This window comes from Furipterus horrens, unplaced genomic scaffold (genome assembly GCF_987537825.1).
Source record: "Furipterus horrens unplaced genomic scaffold, mFurHor1.1.pri manual_scaffold_17, whole genome shotgun sequence".
NCBI classification, from domain to species: Eukaryota; Metazoa; Chordata; class Mammalia; order Chiroptera; family Furipteridae; genus Furipterus; species Furipterus horrens.
In genome coordinates this window covers 27313374-27340832 of record NW_028327187.1, presented here as the reverse complement: position 1 = coordinate 27340832, position 27459 = coordinate 27313374, and the positions used below count along the sequence as shown (strand labels likewise).

At 40.0% G+C, this 27459-nt stretch overlaps 1 protein-coding gene across 1 annotated transcript in view; it reads right to left on the bottom strand.

The window, feature by feature from the left end:
* The window catches only part of ENOX2 (ecto-NOX disulfide-thiol exchanger 2), a 339831-nt gene that overhangs the window by 64918 nt on the left and 247454 nt on the right, over positions 1-27459 (bottom strand). Inside the window, exons 7-8 of the mRNA XM_090263952.1 lie at positions 21753-21965; positions 19935-20041 (exon numbers count right to left, since the gene is read on the bottom strand). Of these exons, the coding sequence (XP_090120078.1) occupies positions 19935-20041; positions 21753-21965 (320 nt within the window). The remainder of the gene's footprint in view (positions 1-19934; positions 20042-21752; positions 21966-27459) is intronic.

The window sequence follows — 27459 nt, the reverse complement described above, 5'->3', positions numbered from 1 at the left end:
AGAGCTAAGATATGCCCTGTAGCTGCTCAGCATCCATAAAGCATGCTTTTGTTTCTAGCTGGGCAAAAAAAAAAAAAAGCATAATCTCTTCTTAGAAGTATAAAAAGTTTAATAAGAAAGCGAGACAGCTTATCTATAGGTCTCTCACATTAAAAAAAAATCCCTAGAAATATAACATATCTACTGGCAAATTTTACCTCAATGCCTCAAAATTCTTGAGGAACAAGTTACTGGTTCTTTTAGTTGAGAATGAAATGAGGGTAAGAAAAACTAAGAGGAAGCTTGCTCTAAGTTATTTAGTCTGGGAGGCAAACTGGTTAGAGCCCTCTTACCACTAGTTAATGTTTCTTAGCTAAAAAGAAACTAAACCGTGTATCACTACTCTTCTATAAATATCTAATACTAAGTCACATGAATGAGATAGAAAGCAAAGAGAACACCAGAGGTTAAAGGGTACAATACTACAGTAAACTTATGGGGAGCATTTAGTAAATGACAGCAGCCCTAAGTAAACCAAGTGAGATTTTAATTCTTTGACAATTTTATCATAAAAACTCTTATCTAAGACCCCTGTTTTCTGTAATCTATGGCGGATCAAAAGAGCTCTACTTTGGGAACAAACCCTAACAGATACCTTCAGAGTGAAGGGCTGAAAGGTGGCATTTACCTAAGGAAGGCACTCCTCCTAGCTTGGACATAGGTGTAGGCAGGAGGAGGACTCTGAACCACTGAAGTTCAGGGAGCATGAGAAATAGCTGCACCTCCCAAATTTGCCTTCTTTCCCATCCTGATATTTGAAGTCAGTGCAAATGCAAAACAGTGGCTCCCTAGCCAGTGTAGCTCAGTTGGTTGGAGCATCCTCCCATAGAACAAAAGATCACAGGTTTGATTCCTGGTCAGGGGACATACTCAGTTTGCACGTTCAATCCCCAGGCAACGTACGAGAAGGTGACCAATTGATGTCTGTTTTTCTGTCTGTCTGTTTCTCTCTCAGCAATGAAAAAATGTCCTCAATTGGGAATTTAAAAAAATTAAAACCAAAACAGTGGCAATGGCATGCACAAACACTTTCCAGAAATTTTCATTTGTAAATCTCTACATGAAATTGAATAGGTCATGTCACTGATAGATTACATCAAAAAAAGGTAACATAGCCCTCTCAAAATTTCTATACTACTCTCTTGCTCACAGTAGACCTGTGACATTTTTTATTTAAATAGTGAATGTGATTTCTGAAAATGCATTGTAATGCCTTTGAGTCTGTTCTAATGTTAACTTTTCTGAAGCTCACTGCCCCACAATGGAGGACAAAGCACTTTCAACATAGAATAAAACTGAAACCCTAGACAGAAGAAAATGCATGAAAAGAATAATCTGTGTACCTGCTGACATTTCTGATTTAACATAAAGTAAGCAAATCATAAATCATTGCATGTTAACTATCTATCATATAGTTGCACAAAATCCTTATGCGGACTTAAATTCATCTTTTATATAGTCATGTTTTTTATAGAAACTTGATAATCAGAAAAACAAAATTCCTTGTTAATTGTGTAACAAAATTTTACTTACCCAGACTTTCAACATTATTAGGATAGTTGGTGGGAAAAGGGTGAGATAAAGAAATGGAGAGGAGCAGAGGATAGGGAGGTAGTTTCTACAGTTAGGTAGAAAGCTGATTCTTCGATATCATTCAATACAATGAAGTGAAGCACAAATGAAAGTTCTTAATCGTTTATTGTATGATATATAATGGAAATACAAATTAGGTTGATCCGAATTGTGTTATATGAGTTTTGATAGCTGAAAGTCAATTATTAATGTTAGTGCAAACGGATCATAAAACAAGGGTATACAGATGACTTGAGCATCTATCTGCAAACTGTTCTTCAGAGTTTGGAATGGTAGGCCTGAAAATCCAGAGAGAAAGTTATTTGAGCAATCACAGTACTTCATTTTATGAGAATGCTAGTAATCACCAAGTCCCACTTCTTGCTTAGTGGTATAAACTGCATATTAGGGAGTATGCAAGGGTTATCTTTTATTATTTTATTTTTAAAAGATTTTTTATTGCTATTCAATTACGGCTGTCCCAGCTTTTCCCTCTTTGCCCTTCTCCACCCGTTCTACCTCCCACTCCCACAGTCAGTTGCCAAACTGTTGTCCATGTCCATCGGACATTCATACATGCTCTTTAACTAGCCCCTTCCCCTTATTTCCACAATTATCCTCCATCCTCTTCCTTTCTGGTCACTGTCAGTCTAATCCATGTTTACATGCCTGAGGTTCTATCTTGTTCATTTATCTTGTTCATCAGATTCCTCCAATAGGTAAGATAATGTGGTATATGTCTTTCACTGACTGGCTTATTTCACTTAGCATAATATTCTCCAGTTTGATCCATGTCTTTCTTTCTGTTGCATATTACTTCATCGTGTAAATGTAGCAGAATATTTGTTTTGTTTTCTCTTTTTTTTAAAGTATATTTATTGATTATGCTGTTAGAGTTGCCCCAATTTTTTTCTCTTTGCTCCCCTCTGCCCAGTACCCCCTTCCCTCCAGCAATCCCCCGACCCTTAGTTCACGTCCATGGGTCGTGCATATATGTTCTTTGGCTTTACACTTTCCTATATTATTCTTAACTTCCTCTGTCTATTTTGTATCTACAAGTTATGCTTCTTAATCCCTGCACCATCTCTCCCTCTTCCCCCTCTCGGCCAATAACCCTCCAAATAATCCCCACAACCATGATTCTATTCCTATTCTGGTTGTTTGCTAAGTTTGTTTTTGCTTTTATTTTTTAGATTCTGTTGTTGATAGTTGTGAGTTTGTTGTCATTTTAACATATGTAGTTTTGATTTTCTTTTTCTTAAGTAAGTCCCTTTAATATTTCATATAATAGCTTGGTCATTGTTTCCGACTTCTGACCAAGATGGAGGCGTAGATGGACACGCTACATCTCTCTCCACAACTAAGAAGGAATACAACCACCTCAAAACTAGAAACAACCAGAAGTTCCAGAAAATCGAAATACATGCAAGTCCAGCAAACAAAGATATAAAGAAGAAATACTCATCCAGACAGGTAGGAGGGGCAGAGCCAGGGTGAAGAGGGGGCGGTGTGGTGGCGCAGCTGCAGCAGGAACGGAGGGCTGGCGTAAAGCGCATTCACACATTTTAAAAAGTCAGGAGGGATACCTGGGGAGCATTCCCAGCTCCTCACCTGACCTCGAAGCTCATGGTCCCAGCACCGCGGAAAATCAAGCCTCATTGCTTCTGACTGTGCAGACAAGTGGGGGATGTGGTGCAGGCAGAAACTGCAGATCTTAACAGAGTCCACCTGTTTAAAGGGCCCACACAGTCCTAGAAGGTCCGCAGACCCACCCACTCTGGGAACGATGACCAGGGCAGCAGCTAGAGGGCCGCTAGTCCGGTCTGGAAGTGGGAGAGGTGTCTGGAAAGTGGGCAAGTGCTGGGCTGGCAGCGTTGTTCCCTCTCGGACCCCTCCCCCACATGCAGCGCCACGACGTGACGAAACAGGTCGCCCTGTACTGATGAATGCCTAAGCCTCCACGCCTTACAACGTAATAGGTACGACAGCTCTACCTGGGACACGGAGGCAAACAAACACAGGAGCCTGTCAGAATGAGGAGACAGAGAAGTATGGCCCAAAAGGGGAAACGGATCCAGGTTCCAGTGTGAGAATTAAATGAAGAGGTGATAGCCAGCCTAAGAGATGAGGAGATAGCCAACCTAACAGATGCAGAATTCAAAACACCGGTGATAAAGATGTTCACAGGTTTGACAGATATGCTTGAGTATGGCAAATGCATAAGAGAAGAAGTGAAGACTATGCTAAGTGAAATGAAGAAAAATGCACACAACACCAATGGTGAAGGGGAGGAAACCGGGGTTCAAATCAATGATTTGGAACATAAAGAAGAAAAACAAACAAAAAACAAAAAAAGAGTCAACCAGTGCAGAATGAGGAAGCAAGAACTGAAAAAAATGAGGACAACTTCCCAAATTTTGTGAAGGAGACGGACATACAGGTCTGGGAAGCATGGAGGGTCCCTGGCGAGCTGGATCCAGAGGGGACCACACCAGGACGCATCATGACTGAGATGCCGAAGGTGAAAGATAAAGATAGTCTGGGGGCAGTAAGTGAGAGGCGGAGAGTTGCCTACAGGGGGGTGCCTATAGAACTATCAGCTTATTTCTCAGAGGATACTTTGCAGGCAGGAAGGGATTGGCAAGCAGTATTCAATGTGATGAAAGGCAATCTGCACCCAAGATTACTCTATCCAGCAAAGCTATCATTTAAAATGGAAGGGCAGATGAAGTGCTTCCCAGACAAGGTGATGCTAAAGGAGCTCGTCATCACCAAGCCATTATTATATGAAATGTCAAAGGGGCTTACATAAGAAAAAGAAGATCAAAAGTATGAACACTAAAATGTCAACAAACTCATGACTATCAACAACAGAATCTAAAAAATAGAAACAAAATCCAACTAAGCAAACTAGAATAGGAACAGAATCATAGGTATGGGGATCATTTGGTGGGTTATCAGCTGAGAGGGGGTAGGAGGAGAAATGGGGAAAAGATGTAGGGACTAAGAAGCATAATCGCTTGGTACAAAATAGACAAGGGGAAGTTAAGAATAATATATGAAAGGGTGAAGCCAAAGAACATATATGCACGACCCATAGACATGAACTAAGTGGGCTGGGATTGCTGGAGGGAAGGGGGTTACTGGGCAGAGGGGAACAAAGGGGAAAAGTTTGGACTGTTCTAACAACATAATCAATAAAATACACTTAAAAAATATAACAGCTTGGTGATGATGAACTCTTAGCTTTACCTTGTTTGGGAAGCACTTTATCTGCCCTTCCATTTTATTTTATTTTATTTATTTTTTTTGGTTTTTCAATTACAGTTGTCCCCTTTTCCCCCAATTTCTCTCTTCCACCCAACCCACCCCCTCTCGCACAATCATATCCCTCCCCGTTGTCCATGTCCATGAGTCATTTATATGGGTTCTTTGACTAAACCCTTCCCTTACATATCCCCCTTCTCTACCTCTCCCGTCCCCCCTATTGACTGCTATTCTGTTCTTTGTTCTACTTAGTTCCTTTGTTTGTGTTGTTCTTTAGTTTCCTGTATTAGGTGATATCATATGGTATTTTTCTTTCTTTGCCTGACTTATTTCACTAAGCATAATTCTCTCTAGTTCCATCCATGTTGTTGCAAATGGCAGGAGTTCCTTCTTTCTTTCTGCTACATAGTATTCCATTGTGTAAATGTACCACAGTTTTTTGATCCACTCATCTACAGATGGGCACTTAGGTTGTTTCCAGCACTTAGCTATTGTAAACAGTGCTGCAATGAACATATTGTGCATAAGTTCTTTTGAATTGGTGTTTCAAGATTCTTCGGGTATAATCCTAGTAGTGGAGTCGCTGGTTCAAAAGGCAGTTCCATTTTTAATCTTTTGAGGTAATTCCATACTGTTCTCCATAGTGGCTGCACCACTCTGCATTCCCACCAACAGTGCACCAGGGTTCCCGTTTCTCCGCATCCTCGCCAGCATTTGTGTTTGTTGATTTGTTGATGATGTCCATTCTGACTGGTGTAAAATGGTATCTCATTGTGGTTTTTATTTGCATCTCCCTGATGGCTAATGATGTTGAGCATTTTTTCATGTGTCTATGGACTTTCTGTATGTCCTCTTCGGAAAAGTGTTTGTTCAGGTCCCTTGTCCATTTTTTAATTGGGTTGTTTGTTTTCTTGATGTTGAGTCGTATCAGCTCTTTATATATTTTGGAAATCAGTCCCCTGTCTGTGATGTCATTGGCAAATATGTTTTCCCGTATGGTTGGTTTCCTTTTCATCTTGCTGATGTTTTCTTTTGCTGAGCAGAAACTCTTTAGTTTGATGTAATCCCATTTATTTATTTTTTCCTTTATTTGTCTAGCTTTAGGAGATGTATCCGTGAAGAAATTGTTACGTGAGATATCTGATATTTTCTTGCCTATGTTTTCCTCTAGGACTTTTATGGAGTCACGGCTTACATTTAAGTCTTTGATCCATCTTGAGTTTATTCTCGTGTGTGGTGTAAGTTGGTGGTCTAGTTTCATTTTTTTGCAGGTCCCTATCCAGTTCTCCCAGCACCATTTGTTAAAGAGGCTCTTCTCACTCCATTTTATGTTCTTTCCTCCTTTATGAAATATTAGGTGACCATAGAGGCCTGGGTTTATTTCTGGACTCTATTCTGTTCCACTGATCTATATGTCTGTTCTTATGTCAGTACCAGACTGTTTTCATTACAGTGGATTTGTAGTATTGTTTGATATCTGGTATAGTGATTCCTCCTGCTGCATTCTTCCATCTCAAGATTGCTTTTGCTATTCGGGGTCTAGGTCTGTGAAATATGTCATTGGTATTTTAATAGGGATTGCATTGAATCTGTAAATTGCTTTGGGTAGTATGGCCATTTTGATGATGTTGATGCTTCCCATCCAAGAACATGGTATTTGCTTCCATTTATTTGTATCTTCCTTAATTTCTTTCTTCAATGTTATGTAATTTTCAGAATACAGGTCTTTGATCTCTTTGGTTAAGTTTATTCCTAGGTACTATATTTTTCTTGTTGCTATAGTAAATGGTATTTTCTTTTTTGCTTCTGTCTCTGAGATTTTATTGTTGGTGTACAGACATGCCTTAGATTTCTGTATATTTATTTTGTACCCTGCGATTTTGCCAAATTCACTTATTATATCGAGTAGTCTTTTAGTGGAGTTTATAGGATTTTCTAGGTATACTATCATGTCATCTGCATATAATGAAAGTTTTACTTCCTCTTTCCAAATTTGGATGCCTTTCATTTCTTTTTCTTGTCTGATTGCTGTGGCTAGGACTTCCAACACTATGTTGAAAAGGAGTGGAGAGAGTGGACAACCTTGTCTAGTTCCTGAGTTCAGGGGGAATGCTTTCAGTTTTTGTCCATTGAGTATGATGTTGGCTTCAGGCTTCTCATATATAGCCTTAATTATGTTAAGGTACGCTCCCTCTATTCCCATTTTGCTGAGTGTTTTCATCATAAATGGGTGTTGTACTTTATCAAATGCTTTTTCTGCATCTATTGATATGATCATGTGATTTTTGTCTTTCATTCTGCTTAGGTGATGTATTATATTTATTGATTTGCGAATATTAAATCATCCTTGCATCCCTGGAATGAAGCCCACTTGATCATGATGTATGATCTTTTTGATGTATTGCTGGATCCTGTTTGCCAATATTTTATTGAGGATTTTAGCATCTATGTTCATCAGTGATATTGGCCTGTAGTTTTCTTTCTTTGTTGTGTCTTGACCTGGTTTGGGGATTAGGATAATACTGGCTTCATAGAAAGAGTTTGGGATTTTCTCTTCTTGGATTTTTTGGAATAGTTTGAGGAGGGTAGGAGTTAGTTCTTCCCTGAATGTTTTGTAGAATTCGCCTGTGAAGCCATCCAGTCCAGGGCTTTTGTGTGCAGGGAGATTTTGGATTACTGTTTCAATTTCCTTTTTTGTTATTGGTCTGTTGAGACTTTTCCACTTCTTGATTCAGTTTTGGAAGGTTGTATTTTTCTAGAAATTTGTCCATTTGTTCTAGATTGTCAAATTTCTTGTCATACAGTTGTCTGTAGTAACTTCTAACTATCATTTGTATTTCTGAGGTATCAGTCGTGATTTCTCCTCTTTCATTTCTGATTTTGTTTACTTGGGGCTTCTCTCTTTTTTTCTTGAGTAGACTGGCTAGAGGTTTGTCGATTTTGTTTATTTTTTCGAAGAACCAGCTCCTAGTTTTGTTGATCTTTTGGATTGTTTGTTTAGTCTCTATGTCATTTAGTTCTGCTCTGATCTTGATGATTTCGTTCCTTCTTCTTGTCCTAGGCTTTGTTTGTTGTTGTTGTTCTAGTTCTTGTAGCTTTATGGTTAGGTTTTTATTTGAGAATCTTCTATCCTTTTCAGATATGCCTGTATTGCTATATACTTCCCTCTCAGGACTGCTTTTGCTGTGTCCCACAGGTTTTGGGCTGTTGTGTGCTCATTATCATTAGTTTCTAGAAATTTCTTGATTTCTTCTTTGATGTCATTGTTAACCCATTCATTATTTAATAGCATGTTATTCAATCTCCATGAGTTTGGGTGTCTTTCATTTTTTTCTCTGAGGTTGATTTCTAGTTTCAAGGCATTGTGATCTGAAAAGATGCTTGATATGATTTCAATTTTCTTGAATTTGTTGAGGCTTGTTTTGTGACCTATCATGTGGTCTATCTTTGAAAATGTCCCATGTGCCTTTGAAAAGAATGTATATTTTGCTTCTTTGGGGTGAAAAGTTCTATATATATATATATATATATATATACATATCAGTTAAGTCCATGTGGTTTAGTGTGTTGTTCAATGCCTGTATATCCTTGGTGTTTCTTTGCTTGGATGATCTGTCTATTGTTGATAATGGAGTGTTGAAGTCCCCTACTATGAGTGTGTTGTTGTTGATATCCTTTTTGTGGTCTTCTAGTATTTGCTTTATGTATTTGGGTGCTCCTATGTTGCGTGCATATACGTTTATCAAAGTTATATCTTCTTGATGGATTGTTCCTTTAAGCAGTATGAAATGTCCTTCTTTGTCTCTTTTTATTGCCCTTGCTTTGAAATCCGTTTTGTCTGATATGAGGACTGCTACCCTGGCTTTTTTTTCAGGTCCATTTGCTTGGAAAATTTTTTTATATCCCTTTACTTTCAGTCTGTGTAAATCTTTTGTTTTCAGTTGTGTTTCTTGTAGACAGCAAATATGTGGGTCCTGTTTTCTTATCCATTCCATTACCCTCTGTCTTTTAATTGGAGAATTTAATCCATTTACATTTAAGGTTATTATTGACGTGTATTTATTCATTTCCCTTTGTACCTCTGTTCCTCTCCTCTCTTGTTCTTTTCTTCTTTTTTCTTACAACACTCCCTTTAGCATCTCTTGCAATGCTGGTTTGGTGGAGATGTATTCTTTCAGTATTCCTTTGTCTGAGAAACTCCTTATTTCACCTTCTATTTTGAATGAGAGCCTTGCTGGGTAGAGTATTCTTGGTTGTAGGCCTTTGTTTTTCATTGCTTGGAATATTTTTGACCATTCCCTTCTGGCTTATAATATTTCTGTTGAGAAATCAGTTGATAGCCTTATCGGAGCTCCCTTGTATGCTATTTGCTCTTTTTCTCTTGTTGCTTTTAGGATTCTCTCTTTGTCTTGGAATGTTGCCATTTTAACTATGATGTGCCTTGGAGTGGGTTTTTTGGGGTTCCTCTTCATTGGAACTCTCTGTGCTTCCTGAAGTTGTATAACTTTTTCTCTCATCAGGTTTGGAAAATTTTCTGTCACTATTTGTCCTATCAGTTTTTCAATTTCCTGGTCCTTTTCTCCTCCCTCTCTAATTCCTATGATCCTGATATTATTTCTTATCATGCTATCCTGTAATTTCCTTACATCTTGTTCATATTTTTTCAATCTTTTTTCATTTTGCTGTATTGTCTGGGAGTTTTCTCTACATTATCTTCTAACTCACTAATCCGATCCTCTGCTTCATTTAGTCTGCTTTTGACTGATTCTACTGTGTTTTTCAGTTCAGAGATTGCATTCTTAAGTTCTTCTTGGTTGTTGTTAACAGTTTCTAAGTCTTCTTTTATGCTGGTGTAATTCTCTGCAAGTTCCCTGTAATTTTCTTGGAGCTGCTGGTAACTTCCTTTGAGGTTATCAGAGTTGATTTTAAGGATATCGAGTATATTGAGCTTCTTTACCACCATTGTTTTGAATTCCATGTCTGACATTGGGGCTATGTCTATTTCACCTAGCTCTCTTTCTGAGGATTCCTCTTTTCTCTTCATTGAGGGGTTATTTTTGCGTCTTACCATGTTGGATTCTTTTTGTTTTTATTTATTTATTTATTTTGGGGGGGTGTAGTCTGCTTTGACTTCTCTGCTTTGTGGTGTGAGATTCTTTATCGGAGATTTGGGTGTTTCAGTGCTGCAGTCTCTTTGATATCCTGATCCTGATGTTCTTGAGTTACCCTTTATGTCATTTGTTTATGCTGATTAGTTATATTTTAGATGTTCTTTGGTAGGATCTTACTTCTGGCTAGTTGGTTGAGAGTCACTCTATCCACTTTTTCTTGAGTTCTTTTGTGGATATGCTGTTAAAAACATAAACACACAGCCCAGGCAGGAGACCCACACCCTCAAAAATTATCCCCCACTCTCTATCCCGCTATCGTCAGCCAATGAGCCCGTATTAATATAAATGTAAAGAGATTAGAGCTTTTATACTATAAGAAGAATAGATGAGTTGTTTTTGGGGAAGAAAAATATAATTTTTGATAGAGGGGGTGATAGATTAATAATAGTTGAGACTGTGCAAGCCAGTAGGTAATATTTACATTGTATGTTAATGAAAATAGAAGAAAAGGATGGAAAAATGCATAATATAGTAAGAAAGTGGGATTGTATTGTGTTGGGTTTATATAGTAATTATATTCTATTATTTAGAGTGATAGGGGGACTAAACTAGACATACAAATGAATAAACAACGATTAAAGAGAAATGATGAGAAGTAGAGGTTATATACAACACGTTAGAGATAAAGTTTGTTGTTCCTTTTGGAAGGGGAGGAAAAAAAATTCCCCCCCCCAAAAAAAACGCAAGATAAGAAAGAAAAGAAGAAAGAAAGAAAGAAAAGAAAGAATATAGAAGAAAGAAGAGAGAGAAAAAAACCCACAAAAAATCCGCCCAAAAAAACCAAGAAAAGAGAAGAAAAGTATAAAATAAGAAAGAAAAGAAAGAATAAAGAAGAAAGAAGAAAGAGAGAAAAAAAATTGAAACCACCCCAAAAAACCCAAGAAAAGGGAAGAAAGAAAAGAATAAAGAAAGAAAGAAAGAAAAGAAAGAATAAAGAAGAAAGAAGAAAGAAGAAAGAGAGAAAAAAATTGAGGAAAAATAAAAGCGATGTTTTTATTCCGTTTTAGCCTTGGTGTGTTGCCTTCTTTTTCTGCGTCCGCTGCTGGTCTAGTGTGGTGGTTCAGAGGTTCTTGTTTCTTGCAGCACTGGTGTGCGCCCACGGTTGCCGCAATGGTGCGCACCCGCGGTTGCCAGCACTGTGCGCTCCCTTACTGCCCGCTGGAGCCAGTTGAGGTGTCCTTGTTCACGAGCCCCTGCACGAGCGGGGCAGCCCGAGAGTTTGCCCCGTGGTTGGCGCCTATTGTTGCCGGGATGAGGTGTTTCTGTGTTCGCGCCGAGGTGTCCCTGCGCACATCCCTACACGCGCGGGTGGCCTGAGACCTTGCCCCGCGATTGATGCCTATTGTTGCCGGGCCGATGTGTTTCTGTGTTCACGCTGAGGTGTCCCCTGCGCGCGTCCCTGCACGGGTGAGGCGGCTGAGAGCTTGCCCCGCAGTTGGCGCCTATTGTTGCCAGGCCGGGGTGTTTCCGCGATCGCGCCGAAGTGTCCCCGCGTGTGTCCCTGCATGGGCGGGGCGGCCCGAGAACTTGCCCCGCGGTTGGCGACTATTGTTGCTGGGCCGAGGTGTTTCTGCGTTCGCGCCGAGGTGTCCCTGTGCGCATCCGTGCATGCGCGGGGGCGGCCCGAGAACTTGCCCCGCGATTGGCACCTATTGTCCCCGGGCTGAGATGTTTTCCCGCTTGCGTGCCCCTGCCCTTAGTCCCGCTGAGCCAAGCTCCAGGAGTTGGTCTCTCGCCTCTTAGGGCTGGGCCGCGGACACTTGTGCTCAGTGGAAGTGAGCGTCTGTGAGTCGCTGCTGCCCGCTGTTCCGGTGCCGCAGCCGCCCGCCTTCCCTCACCCATCTGGGTGGGCACGAACAGAGCCTGAGCTGGTGGTCTGTTTTCCGGCCTGGGGCCGGCGCCCACAGGAGCTGTCTAGGGGTATCTGCACACGGTCCTCTGCGTGTTCAGTGGGCCCACCCTGTGCCTGTTGGGGCACTGATCTTATGTCCGTTGGGGAGTGTCCGAGGGACGCCTGGACTCACGGCCTCGCGCACCTGGGCCAGTGAGTGAGTGCACTTCCCTATGTGTGCCCCCGCGACCCAAGGGTAGGGTTGGGGATTGGATGAGTGCACCACTGCGCCTGCACTCCTCAAGAATGGCCTACCACCCCCAAACTTTCCTCCCCTCTCCACCGTCCACTAGAGAAAAATATAAAGGAGAATTATGTTCTCACTTGCCCGGCTGCACGCTGTCTCCTTTCCTTCAGCGCCAATGCCACTTGGTTGAGTCCGGTCTCTGCCAGTGGGCAGAGATCCGCTCTCCTCCCAACTCCTCTCCAGGGTAGCCTGTGGTCGCCAAAAAGCCTTTGTGTATGTCCAGCCGCAGCTCAGACAGCCGCCGCCGTCAGGAATCCCGTTTCGTCCCCTTTTCCTCCGCTATCCTCACTAAACAGGTTGTTCCCAGATGGATTTTCTCTAATCCAGCAGTGCCTTGGCTCGACTCCTGCCAGTGTCCAGCTGCTCACTGAGATGTTCTGTCTGCAATTAGCCCAAACTGCAGACGGGTCTCGGGAGCCTGAAACTGCAGCCTCTCCTCACTCCTCCGCCATCTTCCAATATTGCCCTTCCATTTTAAATGATAGCTTTGCTGGATAGAGTAATCTTGGTTGTAGGTCTTTGCTTTTCATCACTTTGAATACTTCTTGCCAGTCACTTCTTGCCTGCAATGTGTCTTTTGAAATATCAGCTGATAGTCTTATAGGCACCCCTTTGTAGGCAACTCTCTGCTTCTCTCTTGCCGCTTTTAGGATTCTCTTTATCTTTCACGTTTCGCATTTTAATCATGATGTGTCTTGGTGTGGTCCCCTCTGGGTCCAGCTCGCCTGGGGCTCTCCGTGCTTCCTGGACTTGTATGTCTATTTCCTTCACCAAATTTGGGAACTTTTCCTTTATTATTTTTTCACATAAGCTTTCAATTTCTTGCTCTTCCTCTTCTCCTTCTGGTACCCCTATGATTCGGATGTTGGCACATTTAAAGTTGTCCCAGGGATCCTAAGCCTCTCCTCAGTTTTTTCCATTCTTGTTTCCTCATTCTGTACTGGTTGACTGTTTTTTCCTTCCTTATGTTCCAAATCATTGATTTGAACCCAGTATCCTTCCCTTCACCATTGGCTTTGTGTGGATTTTCCTTTGTTTCATTTAGCATAGCCTTCACCTCTTCTCGTATGTGTTTGCCATACTTAAGCATATCTGTCAAGTCTGTGAGCATCTTTATCACCAGTGTTTTGAACTCTACATCTGTTAGGTTGGTTATCTCCTTGTCACCTAGTTCTCCCACTGGAACCTTGATCCGTTCCCTCCTCATCTTGATAGGCTCCTGTGTTTTTTTGTCTCTGTGTCTTAGGCAGAGCTGTTGCGCCTGTTATAAGGGGCGGAACCTTAGGTATTCATCAGTACGGGGCGATCTGTTTCACCACGTTGTGGTGCTGGGTGTGTGGGAGGTGTCTGAGAGGGAACAATGCTGCTTGCTCATCACTCGTGCCCATTCCAGACACTTGTACTGCTTCCTGTATGGGTCTGGCACCTGTCTAACTCTTTCCCTGGCTGTTGTTTCCAGAGTGGGTGGGTTTGCAGGCATTCTGGGACCATGGGGGCCCTTTCAACAAGTGGACTGTGCTAAGAGACAAGCAGTTTCTTCCTCTGCCCCAACACCCACTGGTTTTTACAGTCAGAAACAATGAGGCTTTATTTTCCAGCGCTGGAACTGTGAGCTGTGTGTTCTTGTCTGGTGCTGGGAGTGTTCACCAGGTGTCCCTTCCTAATTTTTAAAATGTGTGACTGTGCTTTCCACTGGTCTGCAGCTACTGCCACTGCTGCTGCTGCCACCACACTGCTTTTTCTCCACCCCAGGTCTGCCCCTCTTACCTGTCTTGGTGAGTATTTCTTCTTTGTATCTTTGTTTGTTGGACTTCCATACCGCTCGATTTTCTGGAACTTCTAGTTGTTTCTAGTTTTGAGATAGTTGCATTCTTTCTTAGTTGTGGAGGGAGATGCAGCGTGTCTATCTAGGCCTCAATCTTGGCCAGAAGTTCAGATATCTGAAATTTTAATGTCTATGTTTTCCTTGAGGATTTTTATGGTGTCACAACTTATATATATGTCTTTTATTCATTTTAATATATTCTGGTGTATGGTGTAAGTTGGTGCTCTAGTTTCCCCCCCCCCCATGTACTAGTCCAGTTCTCCCAATACCATTTATTAACAAGGTTATTTTTACTCCACGGTGTGCTCCTTCCCCCTTTGTCAAATATTAATTGACTGCAGAGATATGGATTTATTTCTGGGCTCTCTATTCCGTTCCATTGACCTATGTGTTTGTTTTTATGCCAGTATCAGACTGTTTCGATTTCAGTGGCCTTGTGGTATTGTTTGATATGAAGTATTGTGATTCCTCCTACTTTTTTCTTCCTTCTCAACATTCCTGAGACTATTCGTGGTCTTCTTTGGTTTCATATAAATTTGTGAAGTATTTGTTCTAGATCTGTGAAATATGCCATTGGTATTTTAATAGGTATTGTGTTGAATCTATAGATTGCTTTGGGTAGCACGGACATTTTAATGATGTTAATTCTTCCAATCCATGAACATGGCATATGTTTCCATTTATTTGTATCTTCCACAATTTCTTTGTTCAGTGTTCTATAGTTTTCTTGGTATCAGTCTTTTACATCCTTGGTTAAATTTATTCCTAGGTAATTTATTTTTCTTGTTGCTATATTAAATGGGATTTCTCCCCCACCCCTGGTTTCACTCTCTGATATTTCATTGTTGGTATACAAAAATGCCAGCCATTGCTGAATATTGACTTTGTATCATGCTATTTTGCCAAATTCACTTATTATATCAAATATTTTTTTTGGTGGAGACTATAGGGTTTTATATGTACACCATCATGTCATCTGGGAACAATGACAGTTTTACTTCCTTTTTTCCAATTTGGATGTCTTTTATTTCTTTTTCTTGTCTTATCAATGTGGCTAGAACTTCCACTACTATGCTGAATAAGACTGGTGAAAGTGAACACCCTTGTCTTGTTCCTGATATTAGGCGGAAAACTTTTATTTATTTATTTATTTTGCCCATTGAAGATGATGTTGGCAGGAGGTTTCCTGTATATGGCCTTTGTTATGTTGAGGTATGCTCCCTCTATTCCCACTTTGCTGAGAATTTTTTATCACAAATGCATGCTGTACTTTATCAAATGCTTTTTCTACATTTATTGACGTGATCAGGTCATTATTTTCCTTCATTTTGTTTATGGTTGTATTACATTAATTAATTTGCAAATATTGTACCACCCTCGCATCCCTGGGATGAATCCCACTTGATTATAGTGTATGGCCTTTTTGTACTGGTGAATCCATATGGCCAATGTTTTGTTGAGGATTTTAGCATCTATGTTCATCAGAGATATTGGCCTATAGTTTTCTTTCTTTGTTGTATCTTTACATGGTTTTTGGAGTAAGATGATACTGGCCTAATAAAAGGAGTTATCTCTTCTTTAAATGTTTGGTAAAATTCACCTGGGAAGCCTTCCAGTCCAGGGCTTGTGTGCTGGGAGTTTTTTTCTATTACTCCTTCAATTTCACTAGTTATTATCAGACTATACTCAGGGTTTCTGCTTCTTATTGACTAAGTTTTGGAAGACTGTATGTTTCTAGCAACTTGTCTATTTCACCCAGGTTGTCCAATTTCATGGCATATAGTTGTTCATAGTAATTTCTTACAATACTTTGTATTTCTGTGGTATAGGTTGTAACTTCTCTTTCATCTCTGATTTTATTTATTTGGGTCCTCTCTTTTTCTTGTGAGTCTGGTTAAATGTTTGTCAATTTTGTTTATCATTTCAAAAAACCAGCTCCTTGGTTCACTGATCCTTTTATTTATTTATTTTAGTCTGTATGTCATTTAATTCTGCTGATCTTGATTATTTCCTTCCTTCTACATGCTCTGGACTTTGTTGGTGTTTATCTAGTTCTTGTAGATGCCTACAAGGTTGTTTTTCTGAGATTTTTTTTTTTTTTTGGGTAGGCCTGTATTGCTATGAACTTCCCTCTCATGATTGCCTTTTCTGTGTCCCATAGGTTTTGGGCTGTTGTGTGTTCATTTTGATTTGTTTCCAGTTACTTTTTGATTTCTTCCTTGATCTCATTGTTAACCCATTCATTATTTAATAACATGTTATTCATTGTCCATGTATTTGAATGTTTTTGAGTTTTTTCCTTGAGGTTGGTTTCCAGTTTCAAGCCATCATGATCCGAGCACATGCTTGATGTGATTTCTATTTTCCTGAATTTGTTGAGGTTGTTTTGTGTCCTCTCATGTGGTCTATCTTGAAAATGTTCTTTGTGCATTTGAAAAGCATTTATATTTTCCTTCTTTTGGGTGAAAGTTGCTGTTTTATCAATTAAGTCCATTTGATGTAGAGTGTCATTCAGTGGCACAATATCCCTCTTGATTCTTTATTTGGAAGATCTATCCATTGTTGACAGTGAGGTGTTAAAATCCCCTACTCTGATTATGTTGCTGTTGATATTTTCATTAAAGTCCATGAAGATTCTTCTTATATATGTATGTGTTCCTATATTCGGTGTATATATGTTTACAATGGTTATATCTTCTTGTTGGACTACTCCCTTAAGTATTATGCAGTGACTTCCTATGTCTTTTTATGGCCTCTGCTTTCAAGTCTATTTTGTTTGATATAAGTATTGCTACCCCAGCTTTCTTTTCATGTCTGTTCTCCTGGAATATTTTTTCAATCCTTCACTTTCAGCCTGTGTACATCTTTTGTTCTGAGGTGGGTCTCTTTGAGACAGCATATATGTGGGTTGTGTTTTCTTATCCATTCAGCTACCCTGTATTTTTTATTGCAGCATTCAATCAATTTATGTTTCAGGTTATTATTTATAAGTACTTATTCATTGCCATTTTTCTATACCTGTGTTTCTTACTCTCTTCTCTTTCTTATAGCAGCTCTTTTAGCATCTCTTGCAGTGCTGGTTTGGTGGAGAGGTATTCTTTTAGTCTTCTTTGTCTTGTAAGTTCTTTATTTCACCTTCCATTTTAAATGAGAACCTTGATCGATAGAGTAGTCTTGGTAGTAGGTTCTTGCTTTTCATTACTTCGATTATTTCATGCCAGTCCCTTCTGGCTTGTCATGTTTCTGTTGAGAAATCAGCTGAGAGCCTTATTGGAGCTCCCTTGTATGTTAATAGCTGTTTCTCCTTTGCTGCCATTAAGATACTCTCTGTCTTTAAAATTTGCCATTTTAATTATGATGAATCTTGGAGTGGGCCTCTTTGTGTTCATCTTTATTGAAACCGTCTATGCTTCCTAAGCTTCATAACTTCTTCCCTCACCAAGTTAGGAAAGTTTTCTGTCATTTTTTCAAACAGGTTTTCTATCTCTTGATCCTTTTCTTCTACTTCTGATATTGCTATGATGCAAATGTTGTTATGTTTCATGTTGTCCTGAAGCTCCCTTAAACTATTTTTGTTCTTATTTAGTCCTTTTCATTTTGTTGCTCTGACTGGGTATTTTTTTCTCCCTTGTCTTCCAGCTTGCCAATTTTGTTCTCTGCTTCATCTAGCCTGCTTTTGATTCCTTCTAGTGTATTTTTCATTTCATATATTGTATTCTTCATTTTTTCCTGGTTATTATTATAGTTTCTATGTCCTTCTTTATGTTGCTGTAGTTCCCATTAAGTTCCTTGTAGTTCTCAATGAGTTCCTTGATCATCCTTATAACCATTATTTTGAATTCTATGTCTGATAGATTGCTTGCCTCAATTTTGTTTAGCTCTTTTTCTGAGAATTCCTCCTTTACTTTTGATTTTGGGTTGTTTCTTTGTCTCCCCATTTTAGGTGACTCTTTGTTTCTGCACCTCAGATTGCTCTGCTTCATCTGCCTGTCTTCATGGGGTGGACTTCTGTGGCAGGTGTTCTGTGGTCTCAGTGGTGTAAGCTCTTTGATTTCCTGATCTGAATGCTCTAGGGATACTCTTTATTCAGTTTATATGGGCTCTCTTGTTGTACTTGGGCTTTGATTATTGATGGCTCACTCATTGTGTGTGTCCCCTCCAGATATCTTATTAGCTGTGTAGTTTTGTGTGCATCACTTAATAATTTTGTCTCAGTTTGCTCACATGTAAAACATGGATACTATATTTATTAGTCCTTATGGAGTTGTTCATGATAAATTGAAATAATACTATTTCATTTATACGACATTTACATTTTTCAAGCTATCTATACAGCTCTTATCACATTTAACTCTGTAAGACTGGTTTCACTATTAACTCCAATTATCAGGTGAAGAAATAGACTGAGAAAGGATGACTAGCTCAAAGTCGCACAGCTTTAATGTGTCAAAGCTAAGATTTGGATTCATGTCTGACTCCATGAAACTGTTTCCAACTATACCACATCTATTGGAAAGTAGGTGAGATAACCAATGTGAAATGCTTTATAAAATGTAAATGCATTAAAATGCTATTTAAATGTGAAAGAATATGCCAATCTATAAATAAGTAAATAAATAAAATGTTACCAGACTGGTAAGGGGGACTCAAAAACAAAGTTGAAAAAGTCACTGCATACATAGATTGAAAGTGTCAGGGCAAAGGTGCCCATAGGAACAGAAGAACTTGAGATATATGTGACACCATTCCAAAGACAAGTCAGTGAAAACAAATCTCCTATCTTGGTTTTTAATCTTGGATTCAGAATAGCAACCTAATCACATCAGATATATTCTAGTGTTACACTAAAAATGTCACTTCAGCACAAGCAGAGAGGTATGTGTCAACCTTAATCTGAAATCAGAGTCCTCTGTTATCTTTAAAGCTGACACCTATAAAGATGGTTGAGCAGGTTTGATAAAAGAAGCTCAGAAATTTCAATGCTCCAATGTAACAACAGGAAGCTTCCAGCCTCAACTGTCAAGATGCTCTTATAAATGTAAGACAGCCCTAATAATAATAACACCGAATTCACAGGTCAGTGATTACTGCTGTACCCAAGACTAGGTAGCTTAGAGAAGTAAACTTATAATTATCACAGCTATTAGGTTAGCCAAAAAGTCTATTTAGTTTTTTTTGTAAAACTAAAGACACATTTTTCATTTTCACCAATAATTTTATTTTTTTGGATCTTTTGAGTATATTTGCTATCTCCCACTATTGGCTTCCATGGGCAGAGGCCAGGGGTACTACTAAACATCTTCCAATGCATAAGGCAGCCCCATAGCAAACAATTATTTGGCCAAAATGTCAGCAGTACCAAGAAACTTTGCAAACCACTTTTGACACATTCAATCAGTCACAGCACCTTCTCTACATACTGCACAAATCTTTTTTTGTTTGTTTCAGTTGCATTTTTACCTTTCTTAAAATAATAAAGCATAATATGCAAAAATGTTGCATATATTCGTCTACCTTCAATAGTAAAATGGCTGCACCAATTTTGATAAATTTTTCAAAATGCACGCTGATATGGCAGCTGTCATAGTACAATCTAACAAAATTGCTTCACATGAAGTTAAAGGCATCTAAGCACTACTGGCACCATTGTATTAAAAAATACTAAACAAACTTTTTGGCCAACCCAATACATTTTCACTACTAAGGTTTCTATCCAGAAGAATGTGCACATTTATTACTCTTTTGGCAGCAGGTGGTCTGGACACAGTGACAGGTGATAGAACATGTCTTGGAGTTTCATTAGGGCCTTGTTGTGACCACAGGAGCCTGGCACTATTTAATTCTGGATAAACTCCAAATCAATAACTTGTTAAAGAAAGAAATTGTCTCCCTCAGGGCTTACCAGAATAAAAAGTTACCAACCTCAGCTTGTTTGCACCAAACGCTGATATTTTTACGCTGGGCTTTTGTGAAGTGGTCCCATGCCTTTTGTTTGGAGGCAGAATGGTATACAGCTACTATCTGCTCAACTGCAGCATCATATTATCAGTTGAATCAGGCCAGAGTATCATCCAGGGATGGCAGAAGAGATGAAAAAATGAGAGAAGCATTAGGCTTGTTGTATTTTCCTTTATGACACTACTAGGCTATAGCTGTACTCAGAAAAAGCTATGTGTGTTGGGGTATCATGATTTTAAAGGGGACTCAAAGGCAAAAAATCAATATAGAGAAAGAGAAATGCAAACTCCAGAAGGTCTGAGGTGAAATGGTGACAGAAGTTTTAGTACAGGCAGTCTGTAGCCATTCAGGCAAGAGAGGCAAGAGTCCTGGTGAATGTGATTTAGTGCTACTGACTCCACACAGCATAGTGGCAAGCAGAAAACTGTACCAGCTCTTTTTGACCACCTATTTCTTTCATAAAATAGTCCTCCAAAATGAGCCTGGATGCTTCACTTCCACATAATCCATCCTTTTACTAGTCTGAGGTATGTTTAACTAGAAGCATTAAATCAAAACTTAAGATGGATGGAATCTATTTTAAGTCTATCTGGATAGGTTCATTAACTAGAGAAATGTAAGGTTTATGAAATGATACTGTGTAAGTGCAGTCCTAGATAGTATTTTTCAGGATCTCTTAAACTGTCAAAAGGGAAAATATAGAAACATTCTTGGGCTTTACCCTAACCAGTTTAAGAGAAGGGAAACAGAAATGACGTTTCTGGGAAAAGAAAAGGCAACAACAACAACCTCTGCATGGCTGGTGTTCACAGTAAGAAAATCCAGAAGTTGCTGTTACTTTCTTTATAGCCCAGTTTGTACCCTGTGTACTAATGATTTAAGAATTTATATTCCCATGATACTTGCTCCTCTCTTTTTCTATATTCTTTAGTCCTAGAAACATGTTCTTTTTCTTCTTGGATTCTATGCCCATATAAATTTTCAAAATATAAATGGATAATGAAAGAACTCCTCCTTGATTCCAATTACATATGAGTCAAATATGGGAAGCCAAGTATGAGAAGAGTGGGCCATAACTGTCTAAAAGCAAAATCATAAAACTGCACCCTTATTCTTAAGGTAAATACAGTTCCTTACTCAAAAGATATGAGTGCAGTAAAACATGAGTTGATACTTTTTCTGATACGTGTCATTTAATAGACTCTGGGTAGGTTTAGAGTGGTACTTGTTTTTGAAAAATGGCCATCTCAGTGGCTTCCCATCATGACATCCAGCAAAGGAAATGTAGAGGAAAAGAAACTAAAAACAAAAGAGTAAAGTAGCAAATTTGGCTTTTATTCAATCACCTTGTGAAATATGATTACACTGATTACTAAAATTGAGTACCTTAAAAGTATATTATGTGATAATAATAATGCAGATCTTATAAATGTCAATGCTACATTCTAACTTAAGCAACAAAATCCTGAACTTCCACTGAGGCCTGAGGCTGCTTGTAACTTGAGAACCAAAGTAGAAGCACAGGACTGTGGCCTAAGTGTCAGCCTTTGTTTCTAAGGAGATAAGTAGATAAACTAGAGTAAAAGAACATAGGAGGTCCCCACATGTATACTGTGAAATTGGCGCTCAGGCATTTGGAAATTTAAGGAGGACACAATGCATTGAAGGAAGCCCTGCTCATGGACAAAGAATGGCTTTGTAGGCATGGCTCCTGTGCAGAAAAAATGGTGACTAAGTCTAGTGCCTTCCCATCCTTTCCGCAGAACTCTGATTTTCACTCACATTGAATGAGAATTCCAGAAAGGGCCTGCTTGAACTTCTCCTTTGCTTCTTCCATGTCTTTCTCATGGGCAGCTTTCTCATTCACCAGGCGGCGGACGTGGCTGTTTGCTGACTGGATCATGGAGTAGAAGTTGTTGGCGCTGCGACGGTTCACCTCTCCTCGCTCAATCCAAGTGAGCAAGGTTTGCACAGCTTCTGAGAATTTGGAATCATCTGAAAAAAAATTATTTTTAGAATCATAAAATTTTTTCAACATGCTAGCAAGGGGGCCACCATGACTTTTTGGCAGTGGTTGTTAAATGAATTACTGAGGATGAGGAGTTGTTCATGAACATACATGTGCATACAGGCAGCAGGTAGGCAGACAGACTGAAAAAATGACTCATAAAGTAGATTGGTTGTAGTCAATGAAGAATTTTCAGAAAGACAAATGTTTATTCTTTCCGTTAAGTTTTCTTTACTGACAGTTTTCACATATTGTAAGTTCCCTTATTTTATTTTATTGTTGTTCAGTTACAGTTGTCCCAATTTCCCCCCATTGCTCTCCCTTGCCCCGCCCCCTTCCCCCAACTCCCCACTCCCACAGTCAATATCCTCCCTATTGTCCACATCCATGGGTCCTTTATACTTGTTCCTTGACTAGACCCTTCCATTTATTTCCCCGTTATTCCCCTCCCCCACCCCTCTGGTCACTATCAGTTTGTTCCTTGTTTCCATGTCTCTGGTTCCATTTTGTTTGTTTCTGTTGTTCATTAGGTTCCACTTAGAGGTGAGATCATATGGTATTTGTCTTTCACTGCCTGGCTTATTTCACTTAGCATGATACTCTCTGTTTCCATCCTTGCTGTTGTGAAGGGTAGGGATTCATTCTATCTGCTGTGTAGTATTCCATTGTGTAAATGTGTCAGTTTTCAGATCCAATTATTTATTGATGGGCACTTAGGCTGTTTCCAGCACTTGTCTATTGTGAACATTGGAGTGCATAGGTTCTTTTGAACATGTGTTTCAGGATTCTTTTTTTTTTAAATATGCTTTATTGATTATGGTGTTACAGTTGTCCCAATTTCTTTTCCCTTTGTTTCCCTCCACCCAGTGACATCCCTCCCTCCAGCAGTCTGCCCTCCACCTTAGTCCATGCCCATTGGTTGTGCATATAGTTCCTCTCAACATCTTCCTATCTACTCCACTCCCTCCTACTATGCTTCCTAATTCCTGCACCATCTCCCTCCCTTTCTTCCCTTCCCCCTCGCTGCTCACCTCCCCCCATAATATTACCCATACCTATAATTCTTTTCCCACTCTTGTTGCCTACTTAGTTTGCCTTTGTATCGGTTCCCTACCTTCTGTTGTTGGTTGTTGTGATACAGCTTTCATTTTAATGTTCATAGTTTTGATTCTTTCTCCTAAATAAGTCCCTTTAACATTTCATATAACAGTGGTTTGAATCTGATGAACTCCTTCAGTTTTACTTTGTCCTGGAAGCACTTTCTCTGCCCTTCTATTCTGAAAGAGAGCTTCACTGGATAAAGTATTCGTGGTTGTAGGTTTTTGCTCTGTATTACTTTGAATATTTCTTGCCAGTCCCTTCTCGCCTGCAGAGTTTCTTTTGAGAAATCAGCTGACAGTCTTATTGAGATGCCTTTGTATGTAATTCTCTTCTCTCTTGCTGCTTTCAAGATTCTCTCTTTAGCCTTAATTTTTGACATTTTGATTATAATGTGTCTTGGTGTGGTTCTCCCTGGGTCCAGTTGTTTTGGAAGTCTTTGCGCTTGCTGAACCTGTAAGTCTATTTCCTTCCCCAAGTTAGAGAAGTTCTGCTTCATTATTTTTCACATAATTTTTCCATTTCTAGTTCTTTTTCTTCACCTTCTGGCAACCCTATGATTCAGATATTGGCCCGCTTATAGCTGTCTGATAAGTTTCTGAGCCTCTCCTCATTTTCCTCACTTCTCGTTTCCTCTTTCTGCACTGGTTGACTGTTTGTTCCTTCCCTATGTTCCGATTTGTTGATTTGATCCCTGATTTTCCTTCCCTCACCACTAGTTTCGTATGTGTTTTTGTTCATTTCAGCAGGACTAGTCTTCATTCCTTCTCTGTCTTGTTTAAGATCTGCTGTTAGGGCTGTAAGCACTTTTATAACCAAAGCTCTGAACTGTGCCTCAGAAAGATTTCCTATCTGCTGCTTCGTTAGATTAGAAATTTGCTGTCTGGTCAGCTGCGTCACTGGGATCTCTATCATGATCTGTGCCATCCTGAACAGTTTTGTGTTTACCTTTGCTTCCTCGGAAGGGCTGTCACACCTCTTACACTATACAGGGGGGAGCCCTGTGCACTCGTCACAACCGGGCATTTTCTGCGGGGGTGGGGGTCCAAGATGAATTCCTGCCATTCAATCTCCGCTAAGAGACCAGGAACCTCCTCCTCCATCCCCACCCCCACTGGGCCTCACAGTCCAAGGCAATGGTGGTCTGCCTAACCTAGCTTTGGAATCGCAAGCTGACGGGTCTGGTCTGAAGCCTGGGGTGCTCCCCAGGCGCTTCTCACCTCCCCTTAAATACAGGTATCTGTGCTTACTGCGGTCCTGCCAATGTCACTGCTGCTGCCACAGCGGACAGCGCAGCTTGACCTCTCCTCTCCGGCTTTGCCCCTCCTACCTGTCTGGATGAGCACAACTTCTTTATAACTTCATATGTTGGACTTCCATTTATTTTCTGGAACTTCTGGGTATTGCTGGCTTTGAGGTAGTTGTATTCCTTCTTAGTTGTGGAGGGAGACAGGGCGTGTCAGTCTAGGCCTCCAACTTGGTCGGAAGTCTCCTGTGTTTGTTTGCTTCCGAGTCCCAGGGAGAGCTGTCGCTCCTACTATGTTGTAAGGGGCGGAGCCTTGGGGATTCATCAGTAATGGGCAACCTATTTCACCACGTTGTGGTACTGTATGTGGGGGAGGGGTCTGAGAAGGAACAATGCAGTTTGCCCAGCACTCGTCCCTTTTCCAGGCACTTCTCACACTTCCGCACCAGACTGGCGCCCCTCTAGCTGCTGCCCTGGCCGTCGTTCCCAGAGTGGGTGGGTGTGTGGACATTCTAGGTTTTGGGGGGCCCTTTAAACAAGCATACTCTGCTGAGACCTGCAGTTTCTGCCTCCGTCTCAACCCCCACTGGTTTGCACAGTCAAAAGCAATGAGGCTTGATTTTCCCCGGAGCTGGGACAGTGAGCTGCTCTGGTGAGGAGCTGGGAATGCTCCCCCAGGTGTCTCTCCTGACTTTTTAAAATGTGTAACTGCACTTTCCACCGGTCTGCTGCTGTTGCCACCGCTGCCACCACCACGCCGTGTCCTCTCCGCCTGGGTTCCGCCCCTCCTACCTGTCTGGATGAGTATTTCTTCTTTATATCCTTGTTTGCTGGACTTCCATGCACTTTGATTTTCTGGAACTTCTGTTTTTTTCTAGTTTTAAGGTAGTTGTATTCCTTCTAAGTTGTGGAGGGAGACGCAGCATGTCTGTCTATGCCTCCATCTTCACCGGAAGTCATGTTACAGGATTCTTGAGGTATAATCCTAGCAATGTAATCACTGGATCAGAAGGCAGTTCCATTTTTAATGTTTTTGAGGAAATTCCATATTGTTTTCCACAGTGGTTGCACCAGTCTGCATTTCCACCAACAATGCACTAGGGTGCCCTTTTCTCCACATCTTCGCCAGCAATTGTTGTTTGTTGATTTGTTTATGATGGCCATTCTGACTGGTGTGAGGTGGTATCTCATTGTGGTTTTAATCTGCATTTCTCTGATGGTTAGTGATGTTGGGCATCCTTTCATATGTCTATAGGCCCTCTGTATGTGCTCCTAGGAAAAGTGTCTGTTCAGGACCTTGGCCCATTTATTTTTTATTATATAACATTTCATCATTTATTTTTATTTATTTATTTTTTAAATTTTATTTTTTGATTTTTCAATTACAGTTGTCCCATTTTTCCCCCATTTCTCCCCCCCACCCAGCCCACCCCTTCTCCACAATCATACCCCTCCCCATTGTCCATGTCCATGAGTCATTTATGCATGTTCCTTGACTAAATCCTTCCTTTACTTAACCCCTTCTCTACCTCCCCCTCCCCCCTTTTGACTGTTATTCTGCTCCTTGTTCTATTTAGTTCATTTGTTTATGTTGTTCTTTAGTTTCCTGTATTAGGTGATATCATATCGCATTTTTTCCCCTTTGCCTGGCTTATTTCACTAAGCATAATTCTCTCTAGTTCCATCCATGTTGTTGCAAATGGCAGGAGTTCCTTCTTTCTCTCTGCTGCATAGTATTCCATTGTGTAAATGTATCGCAGTTTTGTGATCCACTCACCTACAGACGGGCACTTAGGCTGTTTACAGCACTTAGCTATTGTAAACAGTGCTGCTATGAACATAGGGGTGCATAAGTTCTTTTGAATTAGGGTTTTAGGATTTTTCGGGTATAATCCTAGCAGTGGAATCACTGGTTCAAAAGGCAGTTCCATTTTTAGTTTTTTGAGGAAATTCCATACTGTTTTCCATAGTGGCTGCACCAGTCTGCATTCCCACCAACAGTGCAGTAGGGTTCCTGTTTCTTCCTGGTGTTGAGTTGTATGAATTCTTTATATGTTTTGGAGCTCAATCTCTTTTCTGAGGTATCACTGGCAAATATGTTTACACATATGGTTGGTTCCCTTTTCATTTTGCTGATGTTTTCTATAGCTGTGCAGAAGCTTCTCAATTTGATGTAGTCCCATTTGTTTATTCTTTCCTTGCCCTAGGAGATATATCAGTGAAAATATTGCTGCATGGAATATCTGAAATTTTACTGACTATGATTTCTTCTAGGACTTTTATTGTGTCACAAATTATATTTCTTTTATCCATCCCAAATTTATTTTGCCGTAGGGTGTAAGTTGGTGGTCTAGTTTCATTTTTAATGTAAACTTCTTAACCTCTCTGTTTAACACATGAATCAGCAGTAAGAAAACTTCAGAATTCTACGATCCTATTTTTTAATAAGGAAAAATAAACTGAGTCTAACTTGAACTTGATAGTAGCTTTTTCCTTGATCTGGAATTATAGTGTTGAAAAGAGCCTTAAGAGGAAGTTAAATGGGTAATTATTTAGATATAAACACTTATATCTTTGACGTTTTATAAAATCACACCTGCATTCAAACCATAGCCATGGACCTTCCACTCAGTCCCAGTCGCAATCTATTTTGATGTAACTCATTGTGTTTCTACATTTCTTCACTTCCTGTTTTGCTTGTCTGAGGAAACCTCCAAGTAGATTTATGTTGTTAGTTAGGAGTTATTCTCTAATGTTAAAATAGTAACAGTTCTTCCACAGCTCCTGGTCCACCTTCCTGAGATAGCCACTCATATATTCTGCTGTTAAAAACTCCGAGGAGGGAAAGTCCATTAGCAACCCATTGAAAGCCCATTCTAGAGCTCCATATCTCTCTCTGGCCAGAAACCCTTATGTCCAGTGAAAATATCTCTCAATGCAATTTGAATCTCTTGCCTCTTGCCTTTTATCAGTGTAGCCATATATTGAGAGACCAGCTTTCCCTTTACAGCACTTTTTCTTTTCACTAATTGCATATAGTCTATATGTTAATGCTTGCTTTATGCTTGAGGTCCACATGACCCACTGATGTATTAAAAAATTTTTTTTACTTGACTTGTTTGGTCTTATATGAACAA